The sequence below is a fragment of the Megalobrama amblycephala genome, linkage group LG9 (genome assembly GCF_018812025.1).
Source record: "Megalobrama amblycephala isolate DHTTF-2021 linkage group LG9, ASM1881202v1, whole genome shotgun sequence".
Lineage (NCBI taxonomy): Eukaryota > Metazoa > Chordata > Actinopteri > Cypriniformes > Xenocyprididae > Megalobrama > Megalobrama amblycephala.
In genome coordinates this window covers 27,687,549-27,713,866 of record NC_063052.1, presented here as the reverse complement: position 1 = coordinate 27,713,866, position 26,318 = coordinate 27,687,549, and the positions used below count along the sequence as shown (strand labels likewise).

The window sequence follows — 26,318 nt, the reverse complement described above, 5'->3', positions numbered from 1 at the left end:
GAACAATGCTAGGAAGATTGTTCCAGAGTTTAGGTGCTAAATAGGAAAAGGATCTGCCGCCTTCAGTTGAGTTTGATATTCTGGGTATTATCAACTGGCCTGAATTCTGAGATCGCAATAAACGTGAAGGACTATAATGCATTAAGAGCTCACTTAGGTACTGGGGAGCTAAACCATTTAGAGATTTATAAGTAAGTAGCAAGATTTTAAAATCTATACGATGTTTAATAGGGAGCCAATGTAATGTTGACAGAACTGGGCTAATATGGTCATACTTTCTGGTTCTAGTAAGAACTCTAGCTGCCGCATTTTGGACCAACTGTAGTCTGTTTAAAAGCCGAGCAGAACAACCACCCAGTAGAGCGTTACAATAATCTAGTCTTGAGGTCATGAATGCATGAACCAACTGTTCCGCATTTGTCATTGAGAGCATATGTCGTAATTTAGATATATTTTTTAGATGGAAGAAGGCGGTTTTACAGATACTAGAAACATGACTTTCAAATGAAAGATTGGTATCGAAGAGCACACCCAGGTTCCTAACTGAGGACGAAGGTTTAATGGAGCACCCGTCAAGTGTTAGAGAGTATTCAAGGTTTTTTCGTGAGGAAGTTTTTGGTCCAAAGATTAGGATATCAGTTTTTTCTGAATTTAATAATAAGAAATTTCTTATCATCCAGTTTTTAATGTCAGCTATGCATTCTGTTAGTTTTGTGAATTTGTAGGTTTCGTCAGGGCGCGAGGAAATATAGAGCTGAGTATCGTCAGCGTAGCAGTGAAAACTAACACCATGCTTCCTAATTATCTCTCCTAAGGGCAGCATGTACAGAGTGAAAAGCAACGGTCCTAGTACTGAGCCTTGTGGTACTCCATATTGAACTTGTGATCGATACGACATCTCTTCATTAACTACTACAGACTGATAACGGTCAGATAAGTACGATTTGAACCATGCCAAAGCAATTCCACTAATGCCAATATAGTTTTCAAGTCTTTTTAAAAGAATGTTGTGATCGATAGTGTCAAAAGCAGCACTGAGATCTAATAACACTAATAGAGAAATACAGCCACGATCGGATGATAAGAGTAGATCGTTTGTAACTCTAACGAGAACAGTCTCAGTACTATGGTATGGTCTAAATCCTGACTGGAAATCCTCACAGATTCCATTTCTTTCTAAAAAGGAGCACAGTTGTGTTGAAACTGCCTTTTCTAGTATCTTTGACAGAAAAGGTAGATTCGAGATTGGCCTGTAATTTACTAAATCTCTCGGATCTAGTTGAGGTTTTTTAATAAGAGGTTTAATAATAGCCTGCTTAAAGGTTTTTGGCACGTATCCTAGTGTTAAGGATTAATTAATTATATCAAGAAGTGGACCTACGACCTCTGGAAGCATTTCTTTCAGTAGTTTAGTCGGCATTGGGTCTAACATACATGTCGTTGATTTTGATGATTTGATAAGTTTAGATAATTCTTCCTCTCCTATAGCGGCGAATGATTCTAGTTTTACCTCAGGGACACTACAGTGCACTGTCTGAAGCGAAACTGTGGACGGTTGCATGTTTTTAATTTTCTCTCTAATATTATCAATCTTGCAAGTAAAGAAGTTCATAAAGTCATTACTGCTGTGCTCTATGGAAACGTCAGCAGTTGAATCTCTGTTTCTAGTTAATTTAGCCACTGTGTCAAATAAATACCTAGAATTATGTTTGTTTTCTATTAAGAGATTTGAAAAATAAGTAGATCTAGCATTTCTTATAGCCGTTCTGTACTCAATCATTTTTTCTTTCCACGAAAGGCGAAAAACTTCTAGTTTTGTTTTCTTCCAACTACGTTCAGCTTTTCTCACAGCTCGTTTTAGAGCCCGAGTGTGCTCATCATACCACGGCGTTGGATTAGTTTCCTTAATCTTCTTTAGACGTAAAGGAGCGACTGCATCTAATGTGCTGGAAAAGAGAGAGCCAATAGTTTCTGTTGCAGCATCGAGTTCTTCTAAGTTGTCAGGTATACTAAGGCGATGAAACTGCTCGGGGAGATTATTTATAAAGCAATCTTTAGTGGTAGACGTGATGGTTCTACGATATTTATGGCTGGGTGGTGGTTTTGTAGCCTTGGCTAATTGTATTATACACGAGACTAAATAATGATCTGATATATCATCGCTTCACTTTGTCAACTTCACTTTGTTTCTCTTAGTAGGATGAAAATAATCTATTATTTAAACGGTGATTAAATTATATAAAGGAAGTGATCAAAGAACGCTTCCTTTGTAATCGCTGGAGCTGTCAATCAAACAGTGTGAGTTTATCAGTGACTGAGTTTATCAGTGACAACTCTATTCAACAAATTCTTTATTCAATGAATCTCTTAGTTACATCATGTTTGCACTGTTAGTTATGATGAAAGTGTAACCCTTGTTAAATAATTGTTTATGAATATTATTATTTATTATAAGATTGCTTAAATAAAATGGTATGACTATCTATATTGTCAGAAATTCTTTATAAATGAACAAATATACGTAAATATTTATATCTGAATTCAGTTAAGAAATGAGTAACAACCAATCCAACAGTAAAACTGTTGGATTATGGTGCGTTCCAGGCAGGTTTTTGAGCCCATAAGTCACGACTTCAAATCACGACTCATGACTTTGTAGCGTTCCAGGCAAGTCAAGCCAAACAGGACCGTACGGGGCTTATGCTCATTAACAATTGTTTCTATCCCCAAAGGTGCTTATCCTTGCTTATTTGAGGGAAACGGAGGAGGAAAACGGTGCATAAGGCAAGAGAAGCTGTTCTAACTTTTATTTTACGTTATTTTAGCCTGCACTTGCATAAACACCGCATCCGTAGCAGTGTTAATTTTGGCAGCCATTTTTGATTTAGCCTTAGTCTTTATCTTAAGACGAAAACGCTCCTTAGTCTTAGTCACATTTTAGTCATTTTAGCCTTTCATATTTTAGTCTAGTTCTAGTCGACGAAAAGTCATCACATTTTTGTCAAGTCTAGTCATTACTTTTAGTCAAACTACAGTTACCAACATTCATTTTGATAGCTATTTTATATGTAGTCTTTAGACAAAATAGTCATAATTTTTCTCTTTAGACCAATTCATGTAAGCTTATGAAAATTTGAATCAAGGTAAGAGGCTGTATTGACATTGCACTCTTAGCAGTAGCACTTGTGCAGTTCTACATATCCCTTTTCAGTGGTTCTCAAACTTTCTAGAGTGTCGTACCCCCTGAGGGATTTAACATCCTTCTGTGTACCCTCTTTTCCGCTTAGATGGCAGTTATACATTTCCATTAAGGGACAATAACCTTCTTAAATCGATTTTTCCAGTGCATTTTTGTACCTTTATAAATACCTTTGTAAAATAAATACTGCCTTAAATATTTTTTTTTTTAAAAAATGCAATAAATACAATGATGATAAAAACGAAGTGATAGTTTTAAATATTACATTAAAACAGCCAGTAGGTGGCGGTAAGTCACTGTTTTTTGAGTGAATCATCGAGTCATTCATTCTTTCAGTATCAAAGCAAGCGGCTGTATTTATGAATGGATCATTGAATCATTGACGATTCGTTCAAAGCCACAGATTCGTTCACGAAACACAGCTTGTGTGCTGCAGTTCTGCTGTGGCTTTCGTTGCAAAATAGAGCAAAAATACTGACAATACTGTTTAAAATGTACATATTACCCTTTTGTTTGTTGAACTGTACAAAATCAATATTCAGAAAATTATATATTATATTATATTCGGGCAATATTCTTGCTGGTGTAATATGATCAACATTAAAAACAGTAACTCGCAGAAGGGTATGTTTTTGTATCAAAGCGAGTTTTAATCTTAAATCTACATGTCTATGTTTGTTCTTATGTATGTCTATATTTGTTCTTCATGCTAGTAAGAGTTAAATCCCCACTTTCACAAAGGTAACGTTATATTGTCGAGAACAGCACTAATGTAGCGCGATGCTGGCTTGTGTGGGTGCAGTCAGTTTCGACCACGAAAGATGAGGTAATTTGATTGAATGTCGTATACGACATTTAACCTGCTAGAAATACATGTTATTTAAAGGTGGAGTAGAATAAAATGAACGGCCCTTTTCGCATACATCAGTTTGAGAACCACTGCTGGATATCAGCCTGCACTTTGGTCCCAGATTTAGTCAGTAAACGAGCAGTGCAATAGACACTTTAATTTAAGTAGAAAATCTCAAATGAAGAGCGCTGAACTTTAGTTTGCTTCTCTGTGTTTTCAGATCATCCGCGCTTCCTCAGTGTAGAGAGGGCTCGTGGTTGCCAGATAGCAAAGATTAAGTAAAACGTAACAGAAAAGCTCTGATAGGGGGTTTAAATTCCGGAAATCTGGCAACCGTAAGCATGACCGCTCGTAAAGACAGTCTGTAATGTTTTGTCTCTTTTATTCAACAAAAAAACAAAAAGTGATTTCAAAAGACTGATTTTAGTAAAGTGTTTAGTCTTTTAGCCACATTTCAGTCTCGTCTTTTTTCGTCAAGGATATCGCACGTGTAATTTTAGTCACGTTATCGTTAAATGAAATTGGTGTCGTCTCTCATCGTCTCATCTTAGTCATGGAAAAAAAGGTCGTCAACAAACATTTTTCGTCATAGTTTTTGTTAACGAAATTAACACTGGGGCTGCCATTGTTGTTTTGCGGGCTATGTGATGTCAGAACCCGTAGCTGGGAGTACATCCATCTAGTACGAGTTCACGGGTGGGAAGCATAGACTGTAAAAAATATGGACGTAGTGTCCGTGACGTCACCCATAGAGTTCTGAACAGCAGTTTTGACGCAAAAATGAGGCCGCGGCCATCTTAGCTGCACGTGACCGCACGTCACTCACGGATAACTGAAAATGGGCAAAGAGGCGGGACGTAGTTGGAGCCCATGCGACTTGTTGCTGAAACCACGCCCGCCTAGCTATCTATCTTAGACACTATCTAAAATATTAATAAAGATAACAATATCATTAGAAAGTACTAAAGGTTTACTGTCAATCTACAGTGATTTTTAAGATAACGTTATAGATGCTCTAACACCAGTAGGCTAATTAATTTGTGTGGGGTGTGCAAATAACACAAAAAAATCAACTGGGACTTCATACCTTTAATGAAATATTGAGGAGCAAGACAAGACCGCGTCAGCGTCACAGGTAAGCATAAAACATGCACAAATGTAGGTTATTATTTAAAAAAAAATAAAAAATCACTTTTGGACCGAAAGCATCCTAATTAATGATGCGACTTTCGCTATTATTATTCTGCAATGTCATAACATAGATAATCGCCTATTTATTATCATAATTCGCTATGTGTACGGTAATAATAAACGTGCAACTAATAAATCATTTGATTTCTGGAAAAAAACGTTAGAGCTCTGTTAATGCCTAAAGCATAAAGTAAAAAAAAAATATATATATATCCGTAAGTAATATTTTGGTATTCTGTTACTTCATAGGTCATCTCATACCTGGCCGAACCCACAATTCCCAGGAACCACAGTCCATTGGAGTACTGGAAGTGCAACCAGGCCCGTTTCCCTGCCCTCGCTCTTGCTGCACGCAAGTACCTGTGTGCGCCTTGCACAAGCGTTGACAGTGAACGGCTTTTTAGCGTTGCCTCTGATGTGATGGATGAAAAGAGAAATCGAATGGACGGTGAAAAGGCAGAGATGCTCATTTTTCTTCAAGAAAAACCTACCTCTGGTATTAAAAAAATAGCTGAACAGAAGCCTACCGGTCAGCCGAAGTTGTCACCCTAGTTAGTTGGACTGAAAAGGTTTGCACCACTCAAGTTCAAGTAAAGGATAAGATGTCCTTGTATTTTTATTTTATTTTTTGTGGCTCACAAGATAATATGTGGAGCTTGGTTTTAAGTTTGATTATACTTTAAAGTGGGTCCTCAGGACTGAAGTGGAGGTCTGGACTACAGCTGCTTGTTTTGTGCACTTGAAGTGTTTTCTGTAAGTTTCAGTACAATGTCATGTTAACCACTATGTTGGGGGAGCATTTGGTAGACCTGTTCCAGTAGGAAAAGATGTAAAAAAAATATTTGAAAATTTATTTGTATTTATTTTACTCTTAAGGACTGAAGTTTCAAAGTCTAAACTTAAAAATAAAATGTTGCACTGGCATATCATTTATTCTCCAAGTGAAATAATTGACCTGTTTTTCAGGTGTGAATGTCTGTCTACATTTGTAAAATAATACATTTATGGTAGAATCAGTACAGAAGAGATACATGGATTTCTCTTCAGTAAAATTAAAGTTTAAATATATCAGGCGAAAAATTTGTAAAAATATCGGTATCGGCATCGGCCAAAATTATTTTGAAAATATCGGCATATCGAATATCGGCCAAAATCCAATATCGTGCATCCCTAGTACTAATGGATATCAGACTGGTTGACGATTTCTGTGCGCTTACTGTCTGTCAGCGTGTGAGTACTGAATTGTGCTCTCTTTCTAGGCTTATTACGCTTTAACTGTCAAATACACACATAATTATGTCAAAATGCCTGTCTTGCTGGTTATGTCTTAAATAAACAAACAGAAAAACAGTTTGGGACATGTATCCCTACTGGATCCATGCATTACTGTAGGTCTAAAGTGAAAGCAACCTAATATAGCCACTGCCGTCTGTGTCGTTAATGTTAATAAAAAAGGCTACTTAAAGAGCTGTTTCTGTCTGTATCTTTGTTGTATTTATTAATCCCATTGCCATTTTCTTTGTTCTAATTTTATTACTGACTGTTTACTTGATTATTTATTAACTGAGAACTTTTTACTTATAGGCAAGTATTTGTTTGCTGTGGTTTGCTTAGCCTATAGATTTTGGTCATATTACCCATCGTAAGTAATCATGTTTTTAAAGCTTCTACACCACTAGACTAGCCTAGCTATCTATAATAGCATAACAAGTTTAAAATAAATAAATAAATAATATGATTTCAGATTTGTGAAGACTTGTGTAATAAGGCTGTGCACTCAACTCAACATCCCTCTTTCCACACCTGAAGAAAATGTCCATAGGTTGTTTTAAAAGGTAAAATGTATCAGAATTTGGTAAGAGACCAAAATAAACAAGATTTATGCATTTTGTTTGTCCTTTGTGTCATGTATTGTATGACTGTTGTGTGTCAAACATAATACATACTCTGGTAAATGTGCTGTCCTAATTATAAATAAAACAAGCACATTTATGGAAACTACCACCACATAATCAGTTATTTTGATTGCAAAATTTGATTGATAAATATATCATGAGTGCTTCAAGGCAAGCATTTTTATGGAAATATTCATGAAAATATGAGGAAAAGAAAATGCCACAATGCATTTTTATTATCTTATTTATGTATGATGAAGAGATACAGATAAAGGATCAGTAACAAGCTACTAATAAAAGGTATTATTTAACATTCTAGATTTACTACTTTAACAAATAGTCAGCTGCAAATATGGCTTGACCCCAAAAAAATTCTAACAAAAGGTTTCTCAGTGGTATACAGTAGTATCAGATGTACTTAAAAACATACTAAAAGTTTACCAAAGTTTGACTTCAAGAAGGGCCCCATTTTCAAAATGGCGGCCGTCAGGTCCTTAAAATGACCATTACTCCTTTGTATTCCTCCTAGACCAGGAATACCGGTGCCTGATACATGTTTTGGCCATGTAATATTCTAATTAGCATATTAGCATGATAGATAAGTGATTACAAGTACAATTATATATTAAAGCAATAGGTCACAAGTATATTTATGCGAAAATAAGTAAAATTTCCCTCAAGTAATTGCATATTTCTCCTTTGTCATATCGTTTTGCCTAGTGTTGGTGGTTTCTGTGGTTCATAACTATTCTTTTGATTCCAGTAAAGAATAAATTCATTAGAACTGTGTGGTACTGTAAAATTAGTAAAAACAGGGCTGCCACGTGAAGGCTCAGTACCGCTAACCCCTTTTATTTTTTTGGGTTTTATTTTTTTATATATATTTTTTTATATATTTTATAATGCGTTTTGTATTTTTTTTGCCTTTTTATTTTTTTTAATTTTTTTTTATACTTTCCTTACTTATATATATCTTTTTCTATTTTCTTCAGTTGTTTCCTCTTATTCTGGTTTATTTTTTAGACGTTTTTGCACTGTGTCCTTCACTAGATTTACCACTAGTCGTCACACTCTTCCTCCCATAGAGGTTGATTATAGTGATTCTCACAATTCCCAACTTGACATGGTCCACAAGCAGGCATGCATGGTAGTCCATATGCCCTGCAACTGCACCGTTGTGTTCGGCAGGCAGTTGTGCAATTACAGTGGATCATCTGCAGGAGGCTTTCTGGGGCAGCAGTCTTACTGGTCATAACTGGCAGGAACCGGTTGTCCACCAGTTTCCATCCCCAGTCATCTGTGTTCATGTCACCTTCCTTTCCAATCCACACCATGATCTGGAAGTAAACTCTTTGGCAGTGGTATTTGGTTGAGGACTCAGTTGGAGGCAGACGTTCTGGGGTAACAAATGATTTGGCGGTAACAATTTTCTTGCTAAAAAGGTTGTAGCGCAAAGAGGCAAGTGAATCAGTACTCTTTCCGCCAAACAACACTGCCATTGCCTTGGTCCCATGGTCCTCTATGACATTCCTTGCTTGATGTGGGAGCAGAAACACATTTGCACAGGACTGGATGGTTGATTCACCATTCACAAGTTTCTGGAATGCTGTCTGTTTGCCAACACTAAAAATTCGTGAAGTTGTATCACATCCTGTGAAAGCGTGAATAAACAGTAACTGGGAACACAAGTCACAACCCAGGACTTGTTTCATCTCACTGATGTTGTACACTTTAGTAGCTTTGGACTTGTCTGAACGAAAATAGAGGCCTCTATTGTTCGTCCCAGCATAGTAGAGAAGAAGAATGAGTAAGTCTGTATCCTCCCCTATCAAGGTTGTGGGCTGATGTTCTGAGGCCTTGACTGCAGCTTTGACAATTTCCACGTCGGCATCACCTGATGCATTGATAACAGTACAGCCCTTCTTCTCCAGCTCCTCAGTCATAAGATTGATAAGTCCTTGTTTGTTGCAAGATCTGGAAAGGAAATCATCCTTTCTTCCCACAAACCCAGTCTCTGCATTGAAGTTAACGATGGGGTGAGTGTTTTCACCACGTCTCTGATGCGTATTGTCTTTGATGGAAGGACCTTCGTTATAACCATCAAAAACGACTGTTGCTTTACCATAATGGCGTATGGTAAAGTCTGCATATGACTGTGCAATGGCACCGTAACTGTCACCCTTTTTCCATGCCAAGCGGTGAACCAGGGAGCCACCGTCAAGGACATAATGCTCAGTTGGTGGGATGGAATCCAGGACAGTTTTGTTAGACTTCTTGCTTGAGAACTCAGTGACTGCCTGCGCTAGTTGGGGCTTGTTGGCTTTACGGAAGATTTCCTTGCCTTCGAACAGGGCTGCAGGAAATGAGCAGAGCTCATAGCTCATTACATCTTCCAGTGAAAACTGTTCAGTTTTCGACATGATCAGGAATCGTTGGAACAGCAAAGCAGGATCAATGGTTCGGTCTTGGGCAACTTTGATGGTGGAGTCATCTGCAAGGGTTTTTGCCCGGTCTTTCCATTTGAAGGATATTCCAAAAACGGGTTTTCCAATAATCTTTTCAATGATCTCATTGCCAACAGTCTCAAACTCATGCACATTCACCTCCTCTTTGGCAACAACACCAGTTACAATGTTTCTCAGAGATGGGTCTGGAGAGAATGGTGTGCAAATGCTAAGCTTTTCCTTGATCTTTACTAGATCAGAGTGATCTCTTTTCATCCTCGCTTCTGAGGATTCTCGGTGCTGCTCGCTGGTCATGTAGGTGAGGTCATTGAATTCCTGCATGGCGTTGTTGTATTCAGATGTGATGGGTGTAGACATGGTCCACAATGCTCGCATTTCTTCAGTCATTCCACTTCCATGGGTCAAGCCTCCACTGCTTTTCAAGGATCGCATCAATGTCTGCTCGATGACAAGGTCAGAGCTAAGGCCTGCCCAGTACTGGTTGCTGCGGCGGATCACATGGAAACCCCTGGAAAACTTGTCATGTACATCAGGGTGTCTGGTCTCGAGTTGGCACATTTCTTGGAGGTAAAAATATGCCGATTTTAGGTAGTTGTAGTGCCCAGCGGCGGCAAATATTGGCAGACAGTCCAACATTGCACGCAAGTGCATCTTCCAAGATCCTGTACGATCTGCTTTGATCAGAGCTCGGGCTGTCTGCAGCATCTTCTGATAGTTTACCCACAGCCGGCTGGTTTTTGACCTTGTGCTAAGGTCTGCCCTCTTCGTGTCCACCTTTTCCTTGATTTGGTTCAGCATATCTGATGCTGCAGCACTCTCCAAAGTTGTTTTTTTCATTACCATGGATGAATACATCTCACCAGCTTGGTTCACCAATGACTCAAACTGTGAGTCATCCTCCTGCAGCTCTGACACAACCAGGTGATTGAGACATCTGTCCACCAGCAAATGTCCACGAAAAGCTCTTTGCACTGACTTTCCAGTCATCATGTGCTGGACGGCATTTGATCCATAGACAACTTCCATAATGTTCCTGAGTCCTGTGCCTTCCATCAGTGTGCCTATTGCACCAAGTAGGTTCATAAAAGTATGAAAACCTCCAAGCATTAAGACTATGCTTTTCAGGGGACTGCTCTGTGGTGCATCCATGATTATCTCTGCTGCTTTCCAGTACAGTGGCTGATCAAACGTAATAATGGGTGGAGCATTGTGTTTGATACCCAGGTCACAAACAAAATCCAAAGTGGACAAAATACATGTTTTGTCTCCAGAGTACAGGTCAATCATTGGCAGGAACACAACTGATGATTGGCCTGGATGTTCTAGTCCTTGATGAATGATATGCATCATTCCCTGCCACCCTGGGGTTTGTTGTTTGAAGTTCAGTGAGAGCTCCCACAGGACCATCAACTGTTCTGTCACAGCTGATCAGTGCTGGGAGGTCGTTGAACATGATGGTTTGGCGCACATGTTTCGCAAAGCGATATTCAATGACTGGGATTTTACTTTGCACTGCAAAATCTAGATTGGTAATGTGTCTCCTTGGAATGATACGGTCCTTTTTTCGCCCTGGAGTGATTGCTGCTATGATTCCCATTCCATGGAAGGTCCCCTTACCATCAATAGTAAGGATGTTGTGGTCAACATTGTCCCCAGCACAAAGAAGTGCCATGTTCTGCACATCTATGTCATCCGCTAACATATCTGGGGCAACTGAATCTGCTGCATTCTTTTCAAAACGCAAAACTTCCTTGTATGATGAAGCAAATCCCAGTCCATGAAGGGTATCCACCAGAAATTTTGACCGATACATATGATGTGCCTGTACTGCAAGACCAAGTTGTAATGGAGCTACCACAGCACGTGGTCGTGCTGCCTGCACAATTGCCTGTCCAATTCCTGCAACCTTTCGGCTTGTCTCCTTACCCACAAAAAGACCATTCAAAAGTGTACGGAGAGTCTCAGGAACAAATAAAAGGGCAGAGTCAAGCTCAAGTGAGTTTGTGCTCGGATACTGATCCGTAACAGATGTGACATTGGTCTTGATATCACTTTTGATCAATCGCGCAGCTGTTTGAATGATTGCTCGTTTCTGGGATTCCTCATCCTTTTCTTGTTCACTGAAATAAGAGCGTAGTATTTGTGATGTCTTCTCTCTCATTGTCACTATGTCATGGAGGCCTTCCCCTTCAGTGAAATGTACATTGTCCTGGTACTGTTCTCTCAGTTTTCTCTTGAGGTATTGATTTCCATATGGTTCAGAATCTGGGTTTGTCAGAGATTCTTTCATTTTGTCTCGAAGATGTGTAATTGTCAACTGTTCCTCGTCATTACTCTCGAGGTAAGAGCAAACTTTCATGAATGCCTGCTCCTGATCTTCATTTTTGGGCCGGCCAGACTTTCTGCGCTTTGTCTCTGGGTCTTTCTGGAACTGTATTGGTATGTTATATCCGTTACGAAAACTACTACTGCATAAGTGGTGGTAAACACAGTCTGCAGCATGTAGATCACGGCCATAATACTCAATCCTGCCTTTTACAGTGAAAGCCCATTGATCTGCACAATTGTCACAACACTCAAGAATGGACTCTGCGAGCGTATCCGTCTTAACAGTACTTGTGTCTTTACTTCCATGTGTTATCGTAGTCCCACAGAAAAGACAATCAGTTTGGCTGTTGAAAGGACCAGTTGCTACTCTGGCACTTCTTTTTGGTGGCTCAGCTTTATTCTCTTGTTGGATTTTAATGTCTTTTTTATTTATATACTTCTGTCGACATTTTGAGTGTACTATTTCACCAGCGGAAATGTGTAAGTCATCGCCTCTTTGTACACTTGCATTGTTGATTCCATCAGCTCCCTTCTGATGAACCTCAACCACATCAGAGCCATCTCTTAAGTTTTTACTGCAAATGGGGCAAGTTTCTTGGTTTACAACAGCATGACTCATGGTCAAAATTTCATTTGGGTGCAATCTTGATGGAGGGGGGGGGTATTTTAAGTAGTCAAGGATGAATTTTGTTATCGCAAAATGGTATACACTGTGCTGCCAACAACATTTAAATGAGGCAAGTAATATCAAATGTCAGTATTCTCTTCCACCATCTTCTGAATTGTTGAAAATTGTGAATTTAGTTTTGTTGGGTTTAGTATAATGCCACCTTTATACTCAGAACATCTATAGAGGATGCATTACATATGTATTACCTTATTCAAATTAAAATGAGTGACCATTTTAGAGGGTTCACACACAGGCCTCTGTTTTGGGCTTATTCAGAGTTGTTTATGATCAAAGTTGTACAACTCTAATTTAAGTTACTTTTGGGTGTGTGTCCAAAAACATGTACTGAGTAGGAGTTACATGACATAGGCTAAATCGTTTACATCGCTGGTTCACCCCAAACAAAGATAGAATCTTACAGTAATCTCACAAAATTATGTATTCCATAAGTATGTAATCATGTCAGTGCAATTTAGACAAGTCCAATGGATTCATAGACCCAGAAAACATGGGGTTAGACACCTAGATTACTTGGCTAGGTCAAATAATGAAGGAGTTAGGATATTTTAAGGGCTTCCTGCCCATCTTGGACGCCATCTTGAAAATTACACCTTTCTAGTGGTCAAACTTTGGTAAACTTTTAGTATGTTATTAAGGACACCTAATACTACAAAAAACAGCTGAGAAACCTTTTGTTAGAATTTTTTTAGGGTTAGGTGTTTTTTTTTTCATATATGCAGCCGTCTAAAAACACTTTTGAATCACATGAGAGATTCATGGGTCCTGTCTGTCTCAGTGCTGAAACTGTTTTATAAAATTACATTTATAGACTCAGACTTTTATACAGTAATCTATTGCAAATTTCAAACACACATTAGTCATTATTAATACATGTTCATATGTTAATGATTCTTCATGAGCTTCATCTTAATTCATACGCTGAAGTTTGAGAATTATTGGAATCACATTCTGCATATCTCACTCATCTTCTCTTAAGGGAAACAGAAGGAAACCACTGAAAGTGTTTTGGTTATTGTGGCTATTATCATATATCCTCCTGCCAGACAAAAGTCTCACATAGACAACATCTCCAACCTCCAGGAGCAACACAACTCCATTCGAGGAGGCTAACTCGCCCTGAGGCTGATTATTATGTGCTACAACCATGTGCTCTCCATTCTTAAAAATGTAGACAGATGCTCCAGTTCCACCATGACCATATACAGAGACTCTGAACATGTACGCTCCTTTCAGTGGGGCTGTGAAAATACCTGAATCAAATAACAAGAGATACAGAATCAGCTGTTTCCTGTATGATTACTTAATTACCAAACACACTGTGTAATAGTTTTGAAAGACGGTCATTTAATTCTCTTAAACACATTACACAACTGCAGTGAGGTCTGAATGGAGCAGAAGGGTTTATGACTCCATTTCATTGATAATTACCTGTAACTGGGTTGTAGGCATTCCCTATGTTTGTGAAGACTTTCCTGTAGGTTAGTGTGATTTGAGTGGTAAAAGGACCAACATATCCACTGCCAGATTGCATCAGTCCAGCTGAAAAAGCTATTTCTCTGTCTGTTATTGAAAAACATTAGCAATATTGTGATATATTACTGTATTACGTTGAGAATGTATAGACTGATTTTAACATTATTCAAGCACACTTTTACCTCTGTTTTCCTTTCTCAACTCCTCCAGTTGACTCTGAGTAAAATTTGACATTTCTGTGAAAGAATAAAGATTCTGTTAAATGACATTTATACTACTAATTGTAATAGGTAATCTAAAAGGTGCCCTAGAACCAGTTTTTACAAGATGTAAAGTCTAAGGTGTCCCCTGAATGTGTCTGTGAAGTTTCAGCTCAAAATACCCCATAGATTTTTTTAAATTAATTTTTTAACTGCCTATTTTGAAGCATCATTAAATATGCACCGATTAAGCTCGCGGCCCCCTTAAATCATTGCACTCCCTGCCCACCTGAGCTCTCGACTATAATACAGTGCATTTACAAAATTCACACAGCTAATATAACCCTCAAATGTATCTTTACCAAATGATTGTCATGCATGCTGCATGCATACATCGGATCATGTGAGTAAAGTATTTATTTGGATGTTTACATTTGATTCTGAATGAGTTTGAGGCTATGCTCCGTGGCTGACGGCTAAGTACACTGTTGGAGAGATTTATAGATTTATATATGTAACTTTAACCACATTTAACAGTACATTAGCAACATGCTAACGAAACATTTAGAAAGACAATTTACAAACATCACTAAAAATATCATGTTATCATGGATCATGTCAGTTATTATCGCTCCATCTGCCATTTTTCGCTGTTGTCCTTGCTTGCTTACCTAGTCTGATGATTCAGCTGTGCACATCCAGACGTTAATACTGGCTTGTCTAATGGCTTGAACATAAGCTGGCATATGCAAATATTGGGGGCGTACATATTAATGATCCCGACTGTTACGTAACAGTCGGTGTTATGTTGAGATTTGCCTGTTCTTCGGAGGTCTTTTAAACAAATGAGATTTATATAAGAAGGAGGAAACAATGGAGTTTGAGACTCACTGTATGTCATTTCCATGTACTGAACTCTTGTTATTCAACTATGCCGAGGTAAATTCAATTTTCCATTCGATGGCACCTTAAACAATTTACACAGTATACACTCAACTTTAACTTTTACACTATACAAGTATACAATGTATTGCACTGGTGTTTTTCTTTGAGGATCATTGATTAAAAAAAAAAAAAAAGTGAATGTTTTGGTACCATTATTTTTCTTGTTCAGCTCTTCCAGGATAAACGTCTGTTGTTCCCTCAGTTGCATCTCTAAAGCTCTGTTGTTTTCTTTCTGCTCTGTAACGGTGGCGGTCAGTTCTCTGATGTTTCCTTTCTGCTCTGTAACGGTGGCGGTCAGTTCTCTCAGTGCTGCATGGATTTCAGGGATGCCCAGATCACAGTATTGTTGGCTGTCAGTTGAAGCTTCAGCTCTCAAAGTGTCTGTTTGAGGTGGATTCTGTCTTCCGTCCTCAGAGCTGATCTGTTGACTGATCTCTTTTTCATTGAGTCCTCCATCTACCTGCTGCTGAACGACAAACACAAAGGTTTCCAACAGCAGCAGTATACATACTAAAGCCTTCATTCTTCACTGATGTTTGTGTCCAGCTCTTGCTCTGTCATCCCCACAGCCTCTCATGTTCCTTTTATAGTGTCCTGATTTACTGTCTTTTACACATGATTTATATTGCTCCAGACAAGTTAATTGTTAAACTTAATTAAAGGGGTCATGAATTGAGAAATCAACTTTTCCTTGATGTTTTGATATACAAGAGGTTATGGTACTATAAAGAATTTCCTGTAAGTTTCAGAACTGAAAACTTCCTTGTTAGTCCAATAAAAGCTTTTATTGACACCAGACCCATCGAACGACTGATTCTGGAATGTGCCTGTCATAGATAGATGAACCAGCACCTCCACAGAATAAATCAAAGCCTACCTCATCAATGTTAGTCCCACCCACGGGCATGTTAGTGAGATGAAGAGGAGAGAATAACAATACAGGACTAAAAAAACATTACCTTTCAAAGGATCCTAATGCTAGGAATATGATTATTTATTTTCAACAATGCGAATGTCTCAGTTGAGCTTTATTTATTTGTATTCGTTAGATTTCACTGTGGATTCTTTGGTAAATCAATCACATTTCCGCACAGGCTTTGCAAACAGACTTTTACGATATGGAGTCGACAGTAATGCAACAACATGTAAGTAACTGTGTTAATTCTAATGCCTGATCTGATATAATGATTCATGTACAGTCAGTATAGTATATCAGTATATCAAACCAGTGACTAAATGGTCAATTTCATGCTGTTTCTCTCAGTAGGATGAAAATAATCTGTTATTTAAATGGTGATTAAATTATATAAAGAAAGCAATCAAAGAATGCTTCCTTTACAATCGCTGGAGCTGTCAATCAAACAATGTGAGTTTATCAGTGTTCTGGACTCGCGCCAAAACTACCGTTTTATTCAATGAATCTCTTAGTTATCACTTGCACTGTTAGTTATGATGAAAGCATTTGTTAGTGTGCAGAAATTGAGTTGCAATGAAAATAACAGAACAGAATATAATTCTCTTTCAGTGGTCAGCAACCTCAGTATGCGAAGAGAAAATCATAGAAACCTCCCGTTGTGTGAATGGATTGTCTGATCTGCACACTTGTGCAGGCTAAAATCTCACACTTTAATAGTATTTATTGGACCTACAATAACTTAATAAAACAGGCTGTGTTTCTGTAAAGAATGATTACCTCAAAATGTACATCCATGTGAAAGTGACTTAATTTAAATTAAATACATTAGTTAATGTTGCGTACCAGTGATTATCCTGACCTCTAATATAGATTATAACGATTGAGACATATCAGACACAATTATTTGTTAGTTAACCAATAGTTTTAACCTCTCTCTGGGGCCTGGCGTCCATCCCCCGAGAAGTTCTCAGTTACAAATTTTATTGCACCAATAAATGCCGCATGGAGAGCAGAAAAGAGACACACAAAAATCTGCATCTTCCCTGCATTTTCCACACAGAACACAGACATTACTGCATTAATTTATAGACAGACTATTCTCTACATACATATTCCCAGGAAATGGTATCCATTATTACTATTGTTGTATTGTACTCATTGTATTTACATGTTTTATGATTTTTAAATGTTATGACCTGCAAGGTAACTTCAATTATGCCGTGTTTGGTGTCTATGCATTCGTATCAAGCAGATTTAAATGCTTGTGTATGCGGTATGTCCATACCTGCACAACACATAAGTATTACAAGAAGCTTTAATAGTTCTTCTTCAAAGTTCAGCCAGTTTAATCTTACTTGGTCATAAAAGCCCTGACAAGGGGGTGTGTGTCACCCGGAAATACAACATCTTCATTGGCCCCCATCATTCCTAAGAGGTTGGACTTTGACCAGAGGTTAAAAACCAGCGAACTGTGCCACTCCCTCTCTTCGTCCTTGCTTCTGGATGACCGAACGGGTCTCCTTGCGGCCGGCCTCTCTAGGCCCGGCCCGCCCGGCCCGCAAGGCCGTTAGGCCCCCGGCCTACAACACCCAGCCATGTGCTCATCACCCAACAGGCTGGCAACAACTTCAGACGATAACCTCAAGATCTCTCCTCAACCTGGCGATCTGACGCTCCTCAGCCTAAAGGCATCTTGCAAGTATCGTACATTTTAATGCTAAGCAGCGATTTAGTATTGATTTGTAAGACTTACCTTTGCTATTGCTAAAAGAAACTGATGAGTCCTTTCCTGTCTTTGACTTTTTCCTATAGCTCTAGTAACAGTACCTCTTCCGGTTCAACTCTATCATTACTCATTCTGACCTACATATGTGTGTGACCCTTTGTGTATGTTATGTTATGTTATGTTATGTGTTTGTTAGTTTAGTTATGTGTTTGTGAGTTAGTTAATAAAGATTGTGCACAATACATGTTTGGTTCTGACTCCATCTGCTAATGAATTGCCTCTTAAGTGATATAGACCCGAACCTATGCTCTAAGTAGCACGGTGCGACAAGAATGTTATTTTTCCATAACCTGGAAATGAACATTTCTTAGAATTGTTAAACAATCAACACTAAGTGTTGCCTGGACAACAGGTTAATTGATTGTAATATTAAGATTAATGTAGCTATATCCAGTAAATCTGATTAACAGACTTACATATTCATAATTAATCATAATTAATAAATCATATTGAGTTATTAATAATTATTAATATTTCCCCTTTGAGTTAATTTGCTACAAGATGGTAACACCACTCTCTGGTATCCATGTGCATATCTTACAACAGTTACCAGATTTATCAGCTTAATGTTATGACAAAAAAAGGAAACATTGGATATAAATTTATACAGAAAAAAAATTATTAAGTGATGTTTACATATATAATGTTTAAGCCTTTTGGCTATACTATTGAAACATAGAACACTTTACTCACAGCTGATTGGTCCAGTTTGGGTTTGTGATCTCTAACTCAGAATAAAACCTGCTCCAGAGCAGGCTAGCAGTGTTGCGTAATTTACCATAGCAATGAACCCCGCTAAAAACCAATCCACCTTCATAAGCCCGAAAAACCAGAGTTTACTCAAACTTAATCTTGAACTTACCTGGGTAGAAACTGAAACTGGCTTTGTGCAACAGGCCACTGGTGTGTTTGTTTGTTTAGACTGCCTGCCTGTTTTTTGACCTGTTGCCTGTAATTTGGATTATGTGTCTGGATTGTCCCTCTAAATAAAGCTGCGTTTGGATCTTCACTCTGTCTCGAAGCAGCACGTAACAGCCACAGATGTTGCCGATAGAGTTCAACTTGTGCTGAATCCACAAAATGTCCCTTTAACTGTTATTTTTCCTCCACAAGCAACAACATCCTGTTTCAACAGTAGTAAAACTGAATAAATGCACAAAACGTGTCATCTTAAATAAATTTAATGACATGTATAAAAATATTAAATGTAATTATTAACCTGATTTACAACATGTCATGTAAAAGAATGCCCTAGATTATGGGAAAGTGGATTTATGATAACTTTGACATTGACTTGTGAGCTGTGTTTTTACCTTTGTTAATTATTACTCACTCATAGGTTTTCTTATAAACTGAACTGAATTGTGGTGAACTTCATATTAAAATATCTTAATGTACAATCTAGGTGCTGTTGTTTAAACATGCATTGAGAAGAATATGTTAATGTATTTATCTACACCCATTTGCTTTATCTTTCAGTTTACTGTCAGTTGGTTTTGGTGTTGGTATTCCACTCGTGTTTAACAATGTGTTGCTCAGGGTTTAATAAGGAAAGGTAACTGTTGATCTGGGAGAAAGGCTTTAACCTGCCGCTCCTGCACACCGGTGCATAACCTCTTACTACAAGAAAGGCTTTTACAGTCTCTCCTTCACAGCAGTGCATTATTTGTTACAACTAAGTTTTTCTATAAAGTATGCTTTTCCATTCTTTGTCTCTATTTTGAAACATGTAACTTAATAAATAACTTTGTCTGCTTTAAAAGCTTTGAGAATCTTTACTTTTACCACTGATAATGTTGAAAGCTAAAGTGATTGTAACTTTCATTATCCTAGTGTTCAGATTAAATCCTATATTTTCCTGTCAATTCACCTTTATTTATATAGCACTTTTTACAATAGATTGTTTCAAAGCAATGTGATAACAGGAAATTAATGCAACAAAGATTGTGATCTGGATATGGCCCAGGTTCTGGACTTTTTTATTTGTTTTGCTTCATCATAGGTGCTGCCAGGGTGTGTAAACCACAATAAAGTATATAGTGGTAAATCAATAACCAAAGTGTATTTTTTGACACATATAGAAGCAAAAATGGTTTATTTAGATTTCATTTTGATGGTCCCTTTAACATATTCTGTTGACTATAATTAATATTGCATACTGCATGTCTAATAACTCATTAGAGTGTCAGTAAAGTATTAGCAGACTGGCAGGATTATGTTAGAATAAACTGACATGTACTTGCAAAGTTACTTATAGTCAACAGAATGTTAAAAAGGGACCATAAAAATAGTGTTACTGCAAAAATGACATTCAGGCTGTTAAACAGACCTGCAGTAAAAGCTTCAGATCAAACCCTGAACACACACTGATTCATATCACACAAAGAATGACTGTGTAAATAAATAAATAGTTAAATGGCTGTCCTTTCAAATAGTGCAAAAACAGTTTCAAATTTAAGGGTATAGAAGGCGATTTTGGACATAGCCCAGCTCTCCCTCTCAAAACAATTCATTGTCTCTTCCTGTCACATGCTATGGCGTGAGGGCGGAGCTATCTGGAACTGCCAGCAGATCCAGTGACGTAAGGGGTAAATGCCGTCACTGGGGTAAGCTTCACTTTATAGAGATCAATGAATTAACCACCGCTGATGCCAGTCAACAATGAAATGACCCTGATGGAGGACACACTCAATCAGTCAGGCTGCATGTCCACGGGAGCAGAGCAAGAGACCAGAGCATTTTTAGTTTCATTCATATGTCGTTTGCACTGATGCACCCCCATAACATGACAGATGTTCTCCTTTGCACCTGTAAAGGAGAACATCTGTCATGTTATGGGGGTGCATCAGTGCAAACGGCATGAGTCACTTGTATATGTGTGAAGGTACCATTGACGTGATGGCACAGAGACATATACTGCCATTAAGATGACATCCTGTCTGGGAAGCAAGATAATGCCAGGCCTCATTCTGCACGTGCTACAACAGTGTGTTGCAGCCATCAAAATCAAAATTTGTTTATATTTATAAAATAAAATAAAATTTGGCCTGTGAAAACATTGAAAATCTTTTTTGTATTTTTTGTCAGTAAAATAAAGGTTAAAGAGAATGAACAAATCACAGATTCTTAATTTTATTGCATTTTATAAAATATCCCAACTTCATTGGAATTGTGTTTGTAGCAAGCAGTTCAAAGCAATATTATAACAAAATTATGATTAAAAAAACATTACAAAAATAAAACAATACAACCAGGTTATTTAGCAAATATTTTAAGATTGTATAATTGTATTTAATATTTTCATATTCACAAGCTGTTTATACTGTATACAGAAATTACGACTTTTTTAACTTAAAATGTTTTATATTTATACTTGAAAATGGCTCTTACTGTCCTTGATTGGGTTTGTAATCTTGTTATTTTATGCAAAAAGTATGTGTATAAAGTATGTGTAAATATTCTCGTCGCTTTATAGTATTAATATTGAACCACTGTACTCACATGAACTGATTTAAATATGTTTTTAGTACATTTATGGATCTTGAGAGAGGAAATGTCATTGCTCCCTGTGTAGGCCTCACGATGCCATCAGATTTCAACTAAAATATCTTAATTTGTGTTCCAAAGATTAACGAAGGTCTTACGGGTGTGGAACGGCATGAGGGTGAGTAATAAATGACAGAATTTTCATTTTTGGGTGAACTAACCCTTTAATTTAACATGAATAGATGTTTCTACCTTGAAAGCCATGACAACGTTTCTTTTGTTATTTAACAATAATGGAGCTCTGCTTTCATCCAGGTTATGTTCGTTGTGAGTAATGCCTAGTTCACACTACAGGACTTTAAACGTTGGGCAGATCACTGTGCTGTTCAGACTACATGACTTTCTGTGAAGTATTTAAGTCGTTGTGGTGTTCACACTATGTCAATTATCCGCAACAATGGGTTGCAGATATCCGCAACACACTACACGAGCTGAGAACAACTCTGATCTGTTGACTGATCTCATTCTCATTGAATCCTCCATCTACCTGCTGCTGAACGACAAACACAAAGGTTTCCAACAGCAGCAGTATACATACTAAAGCCTTCATTCTGAAACACTTTATACAAAGTTATATATAGACAGCTCAGACTTTTATACAGTAATCTATTGCAAATTTCAAACACACAGTCCTTATTAATACAGGTTCATTTGTTAATGATTCTATATGATTTTATTCTTAAATTTTATGCCGAAGGTTCAGAATTATTTGAATCACATTCTGCAAAGCTACTGTTCTCTTAAAGGAAACAGTAGGAAACCACTGAAAGTGTTGTGGTTCTCCTTGCTTATTTCAAATATTCTCCTGCCAGACCAAAGTCTCACATAGACAACATCTCCAACTTCCAGGATCAACACAACTCCATTTGAGGCGGCTAACGCATTCTGAGCCTGATGAGAATGAGCCAAGACCACCTGCTCTTCATTCTTAAAAATGGCTGCAGTTGCTGCAGTTCCACCATAACCAAATACTGAGATTCTGAACATGTACGCTCCTTTCAGTGGGGCTGTGAAAATACCTGAATCAAATAACAAGAGATACAGAATCAGCTGTTTCCTGTATGATGGCTCAATTATCAAACACACTGTAATAGTTTTGAAAGATGGCAGATCGTTTAATTCTCTTACACACATTACACAACTGCAGAGAGGTCTGAATGGAGCAGAAGGGTTTATGACTCCATTTCATTGATAATTACCTGTAACTGGGTTGTAGGCGTTCCCTATGTTTGTGAAGACGTTCCTGTAGGTTAGTGTGATTTGAGTGGTAAAAGGACCAACATATCCACTGCCAGATTGCATCAGTCCAGCTGAAAAAGCTATTTCTCTGTCTGTTGTTTAAAGACATAAGCAAAATTGTGGTTTGTTGCTCTTATGCTTAGTATGTATATACTGATTTTAACATGATTCAAGCACACTTTCACCTCTATTTTCCTTTCTCAACTTCTCCACTTGACTCTGAGTAAGATTTGAAATTTCTGTAAAGGAATAAAGATTCTGTTAAATGACATTTATACTACTAATTGTAATAGGTAAAAACAATTTACACAGCATACACTCAACTTTATACGGTGGCGCATAGCTGCCACATACATATTATTTTTACATCTTTTCTCGTTCACACGACATATTATGTCGTTCAAACAACATCTTTTCTCGTTCAAACGACATATGTCGTTCAAACAAAATATTTATGTCGTTAAAACGACATCTTTTGTCATTAAAACCACATATTTTGTACATGACGTGTACGAGAAATACCTTTATCTGATCTATAATAGAGAATTTATATAGCCTAGATCAGTGCCTTTATCACACTTCCGCACTCGAAAAGCAGAAGCAAATATAGTATAAAATACCTTTTGATGCCTGGATCAATGGCAGTGCAGAGTAATGAACACAATATTATTGTTTTATTGGCCTATATGCAGTTTCTAATAGCCTAATAAAGCACAATTTTATCATTTAGCATTCCTTATTTTCTGGAAAATATAGGTTTATTGGCCTCAATGAGTCTGAGACTCCCGGTCAGAGATTGTGTCTCAGGCGGCATTAAATAATTTGTGAATATTTGTAAATATTCATGGCTTAACAGGTGGAAAATTGACTGTACTGCAGTTCTGTGGATGTTTTGCCTAGGCAAGGTTATTAGCCTTTAGTTAACTAAAATAAATAAATAAACTATTAAAAATATTTACGCTGAAATATGAGAAAATATAAATATTAGTTGAAAATGAGATTTTTAATATAATTTTGTTTTTTTTCCCCCTGCCCTTCAACCGATGCGATCCTTTCATTAACCAACAAGATTGTTAAATTAGAATTAAACGAAATTAGAATGAAGAAAAAAAATCCCATGGGTTTAGTTTTAGGCTATATATAACAAACTGCGACAAGTAGACTATCTATATGATGAGTTTTGATTCATTTTTGAGAAGCAAGTTCACGGAAAGGAATTGCTTGTCTTTATTTTTAAAGCAATGTTACTGTGAGTGTACAAAAATAATAGTTATATCTTCACAGATTCGAATGGTGTTACTCTTATGACCATAAATGTCTGAGTATTTTAATTGTTTACGCTTTTATAAGAAAATTCAAATGAACGCGCCGGCGCCTCACGCGCACACACAAGGCTCAGTTTTAGTAGCTACTTAACATCGCAGCCTGTTTATTGTCAAAATAAAATACAGTCAGCCAAATATAGAAAAAGTTACTCTGCTAATTTATAGTCTGTGTATAATCAGAGCGTTTAAATAATAAATAGGCTATAGGCTATTTAGCATCCAAAAACATAGCTAGTGCACATTTGGATTTATGCCAAATGGGTTTCTATTTCAGTTTAGCTTTAAATTAATTTGTTTTGGCTTGAAGTTTATATATTATATTTTTCATTCTTGTTCCGTTTTTCTGAATACCATTAAATTGAAAAGATTTGTAGCATGAGGGGAACTAAAATAGCCTACGTAGTGATGCACCCTATGGGATTAAAATGCCAACCTGGAGCCGGGCCTGCCGGTAAAATTTTTTTACAAAAAATATGCAAAACATGCATTTCAGGCTATTTCCACAACAAATCCTTTAAATTGTTCTATGCAAAATATAATTATAAAATAAACAAATTATATTGGCATTCATTAACCTATATTTTAAGCGAAACAACAACAGCCTAAAATTGCTAAATTTTGTGATAATATTCATTCAAGTTAATTTTACTGCACAAATGCAAAGGTAAAAAAAATAGTGTTTAAAAGATTATATGTATTGGAAAAATTGTTAAAAAGTAAATATTAGCCATATAAAATATATGTTAGCTAATGAATGCCAATATAATTCGTTTATTTTGACAATAGGCTGCGATGTCAAGTAGCTAGACTAACAGATGCCTATGCTGTGTGTGCGCGTGAGGCGCCGGCGCGTTCATTTGAATTTTCTTATAAAAGCGGAAACAATTAAAATACTCAGACATTTATGGTCATAAGAGTAACACCATTCGAATCGGCAGGTATAACTATTATTTTTATACACTCACAATAACATTGCTTGAAAAATAAAGACAAGCAATTCCTTTCCGTGAACTTGCTTCTCAAAAATGAATGAATAGACTCATCATATAGATGGTCTACTTGTCGCAGTTTTTTTCGTTCATATTCTATTATGTAAATTATTTAGGTTTAATATATTTCGTGTATGCCTAGCTATATAAGAATAGGCTATTTATTCCTGTATCTTGTTTTCACAATCTCTGACCGGGAGTCTCAGACTCATTGAGGCCAATAAACCTATATTTTCCAGAAAATAAGGAATGCTAAATGATAAAATTGTGCTTTATTAGGCTATTAGAAACTGCATATAGGCCAATAAAACAATAATATTGTGTTCATTACTCTGCACTGCCATCGATCCAGGCATCAAAAGGTATTTTATACTATATGGTTCTGCTTTTCGAGTGCGGAAGTGTGATAAAGGCACTGATCTAGGCTATATAAATTCTCTATTATAGATCAGATAAAGGTATTTCTCATACACGTCATGTACAAAATATATGGTTTTAACGACAAAAGATGTCGTTTGAACGAGAAAAGATGTCGTTTGAACGAGAAAAGATGTCGTTTGAACGAAATAGTATGTCGTGTGAACGAGAAAAGATGTCGTTTGAACGACATAATTGAGTGGAAAAAAATAATATGTATGTGCCAGCAATGCGCCACCGTAACTTTACACTAACATATACATTTGTTTTACTTTGAGGATCATTGATAAGAGTGAATGTTTTGGTGAAGTACCTTCATTTTTCTTGTTCATCTCATCCCTGAGTTGCGTCTCTAAAGCTCTGATGTTTTCTTTCTGCTCTGTAACGGTGGTGGTCAGTTCTCTGATGTTTGCTTTCTGCTCTGTAACTGTGACGGTCAGTTATCTGATGTTTGCTTTCTGCTCTGTAACGGTGGCGGTCAGTTCTCTGATGTTTCCTTTCTGCTCTGTAACGGTGGCGGTCAGTTCTCTGATGTTTCCTTTCTGCTCTGTAACGGTGGCGGTCAGTTCTCTGATGTTTGCTTTCTGCTCTGTAACGGTGGCGGTCAGTTCTCTGATGTTTGCTTTCTGCTCTGTAACGGTGGCGGTCAGTTCTCTCAGTGCTGCATGGATTTCAGGGATGCCCAGATCACAGTATTGTTGGCTGTCAGTTGAAGCTTCATCTCTCAAAGTGTCTGTTTGAGGTGGATTCTGTCTTCCGTCCTCAGAGCTGATCTGTTGACTGATCTCATTCTCATTGAGTCCTCCATCTACCTGCTGCTGGACGACAAACACAAAGGTTTCCAACAGCAGCAGTATACATAC

General features: G+C 37.3%; 2 protein-coding genes across 3 annotated transcripts in view; both read right to left on the bottom strand.

Moving 5' to 3' along the window:
* LOC125275503 (heavy metal-binding protein HIP-like) overlaps positions 1-15,893 on the bottom strand; it is a 29,110-nt gene extending 13,217 nt beyond the window's left edge. The window contains exons 1-4 of one of the 2 annotated variants that reach the window (XM_048202496.1): positions 15,388-15,893; positions 14,275-14,328; positions 14,048-14,179; positions 13,572-13,869 (exon numbers count right to left, since the gene is read on the bottom strand). In XM_048202496.1, the coding sequence (XP_048058453.1) occupies positions 13,577-13,869; positions 14,048-14,179; positions 14,275-14,328; positions 15,388-15,760 (852 nt within the window). In that variant the 5' untranslated portion in view covers positions 15,761-15,893 and the 3' untranslated portion in view covers positions 13,572-13,576. Of the gene's footprint in view, positions 1-13,571; positions 13,870-14,047; positions 14,180-14,274; positions 14,329-15,387 lie in introns of those variants that run through there. The other variant, XM_048202498.1, reaches the window with a different exon arrangement.
* A 5,713-nt stretch (positions 15,894-21,606) lies between these two features.
* Positions 21,607-25,975, bottom strand: LOC125275504 (complement C1q-like protein 4). The gene is made up of 4 exons (XM_048202499.1): positions 25,769-25,975; positions 22,910-22,963; positions 22,685-22,816; positions 21,607-22,504 (listed from the first exon to the last, which is right to left on the bottom strand). Exons 1-4 carry the CDS (start codon positions 25,785-25,787, stop codon positions 22,215-22,217), a joined length of 495 nt encoding a protein of 164 aa, XP_048058456.1. The 5' UTR covers positions 25,788-25,975; the 3' UTR covers positions 21,607-22,214.
* Positions 25,976-26,318: the final 343 nt, after the last annotated feature.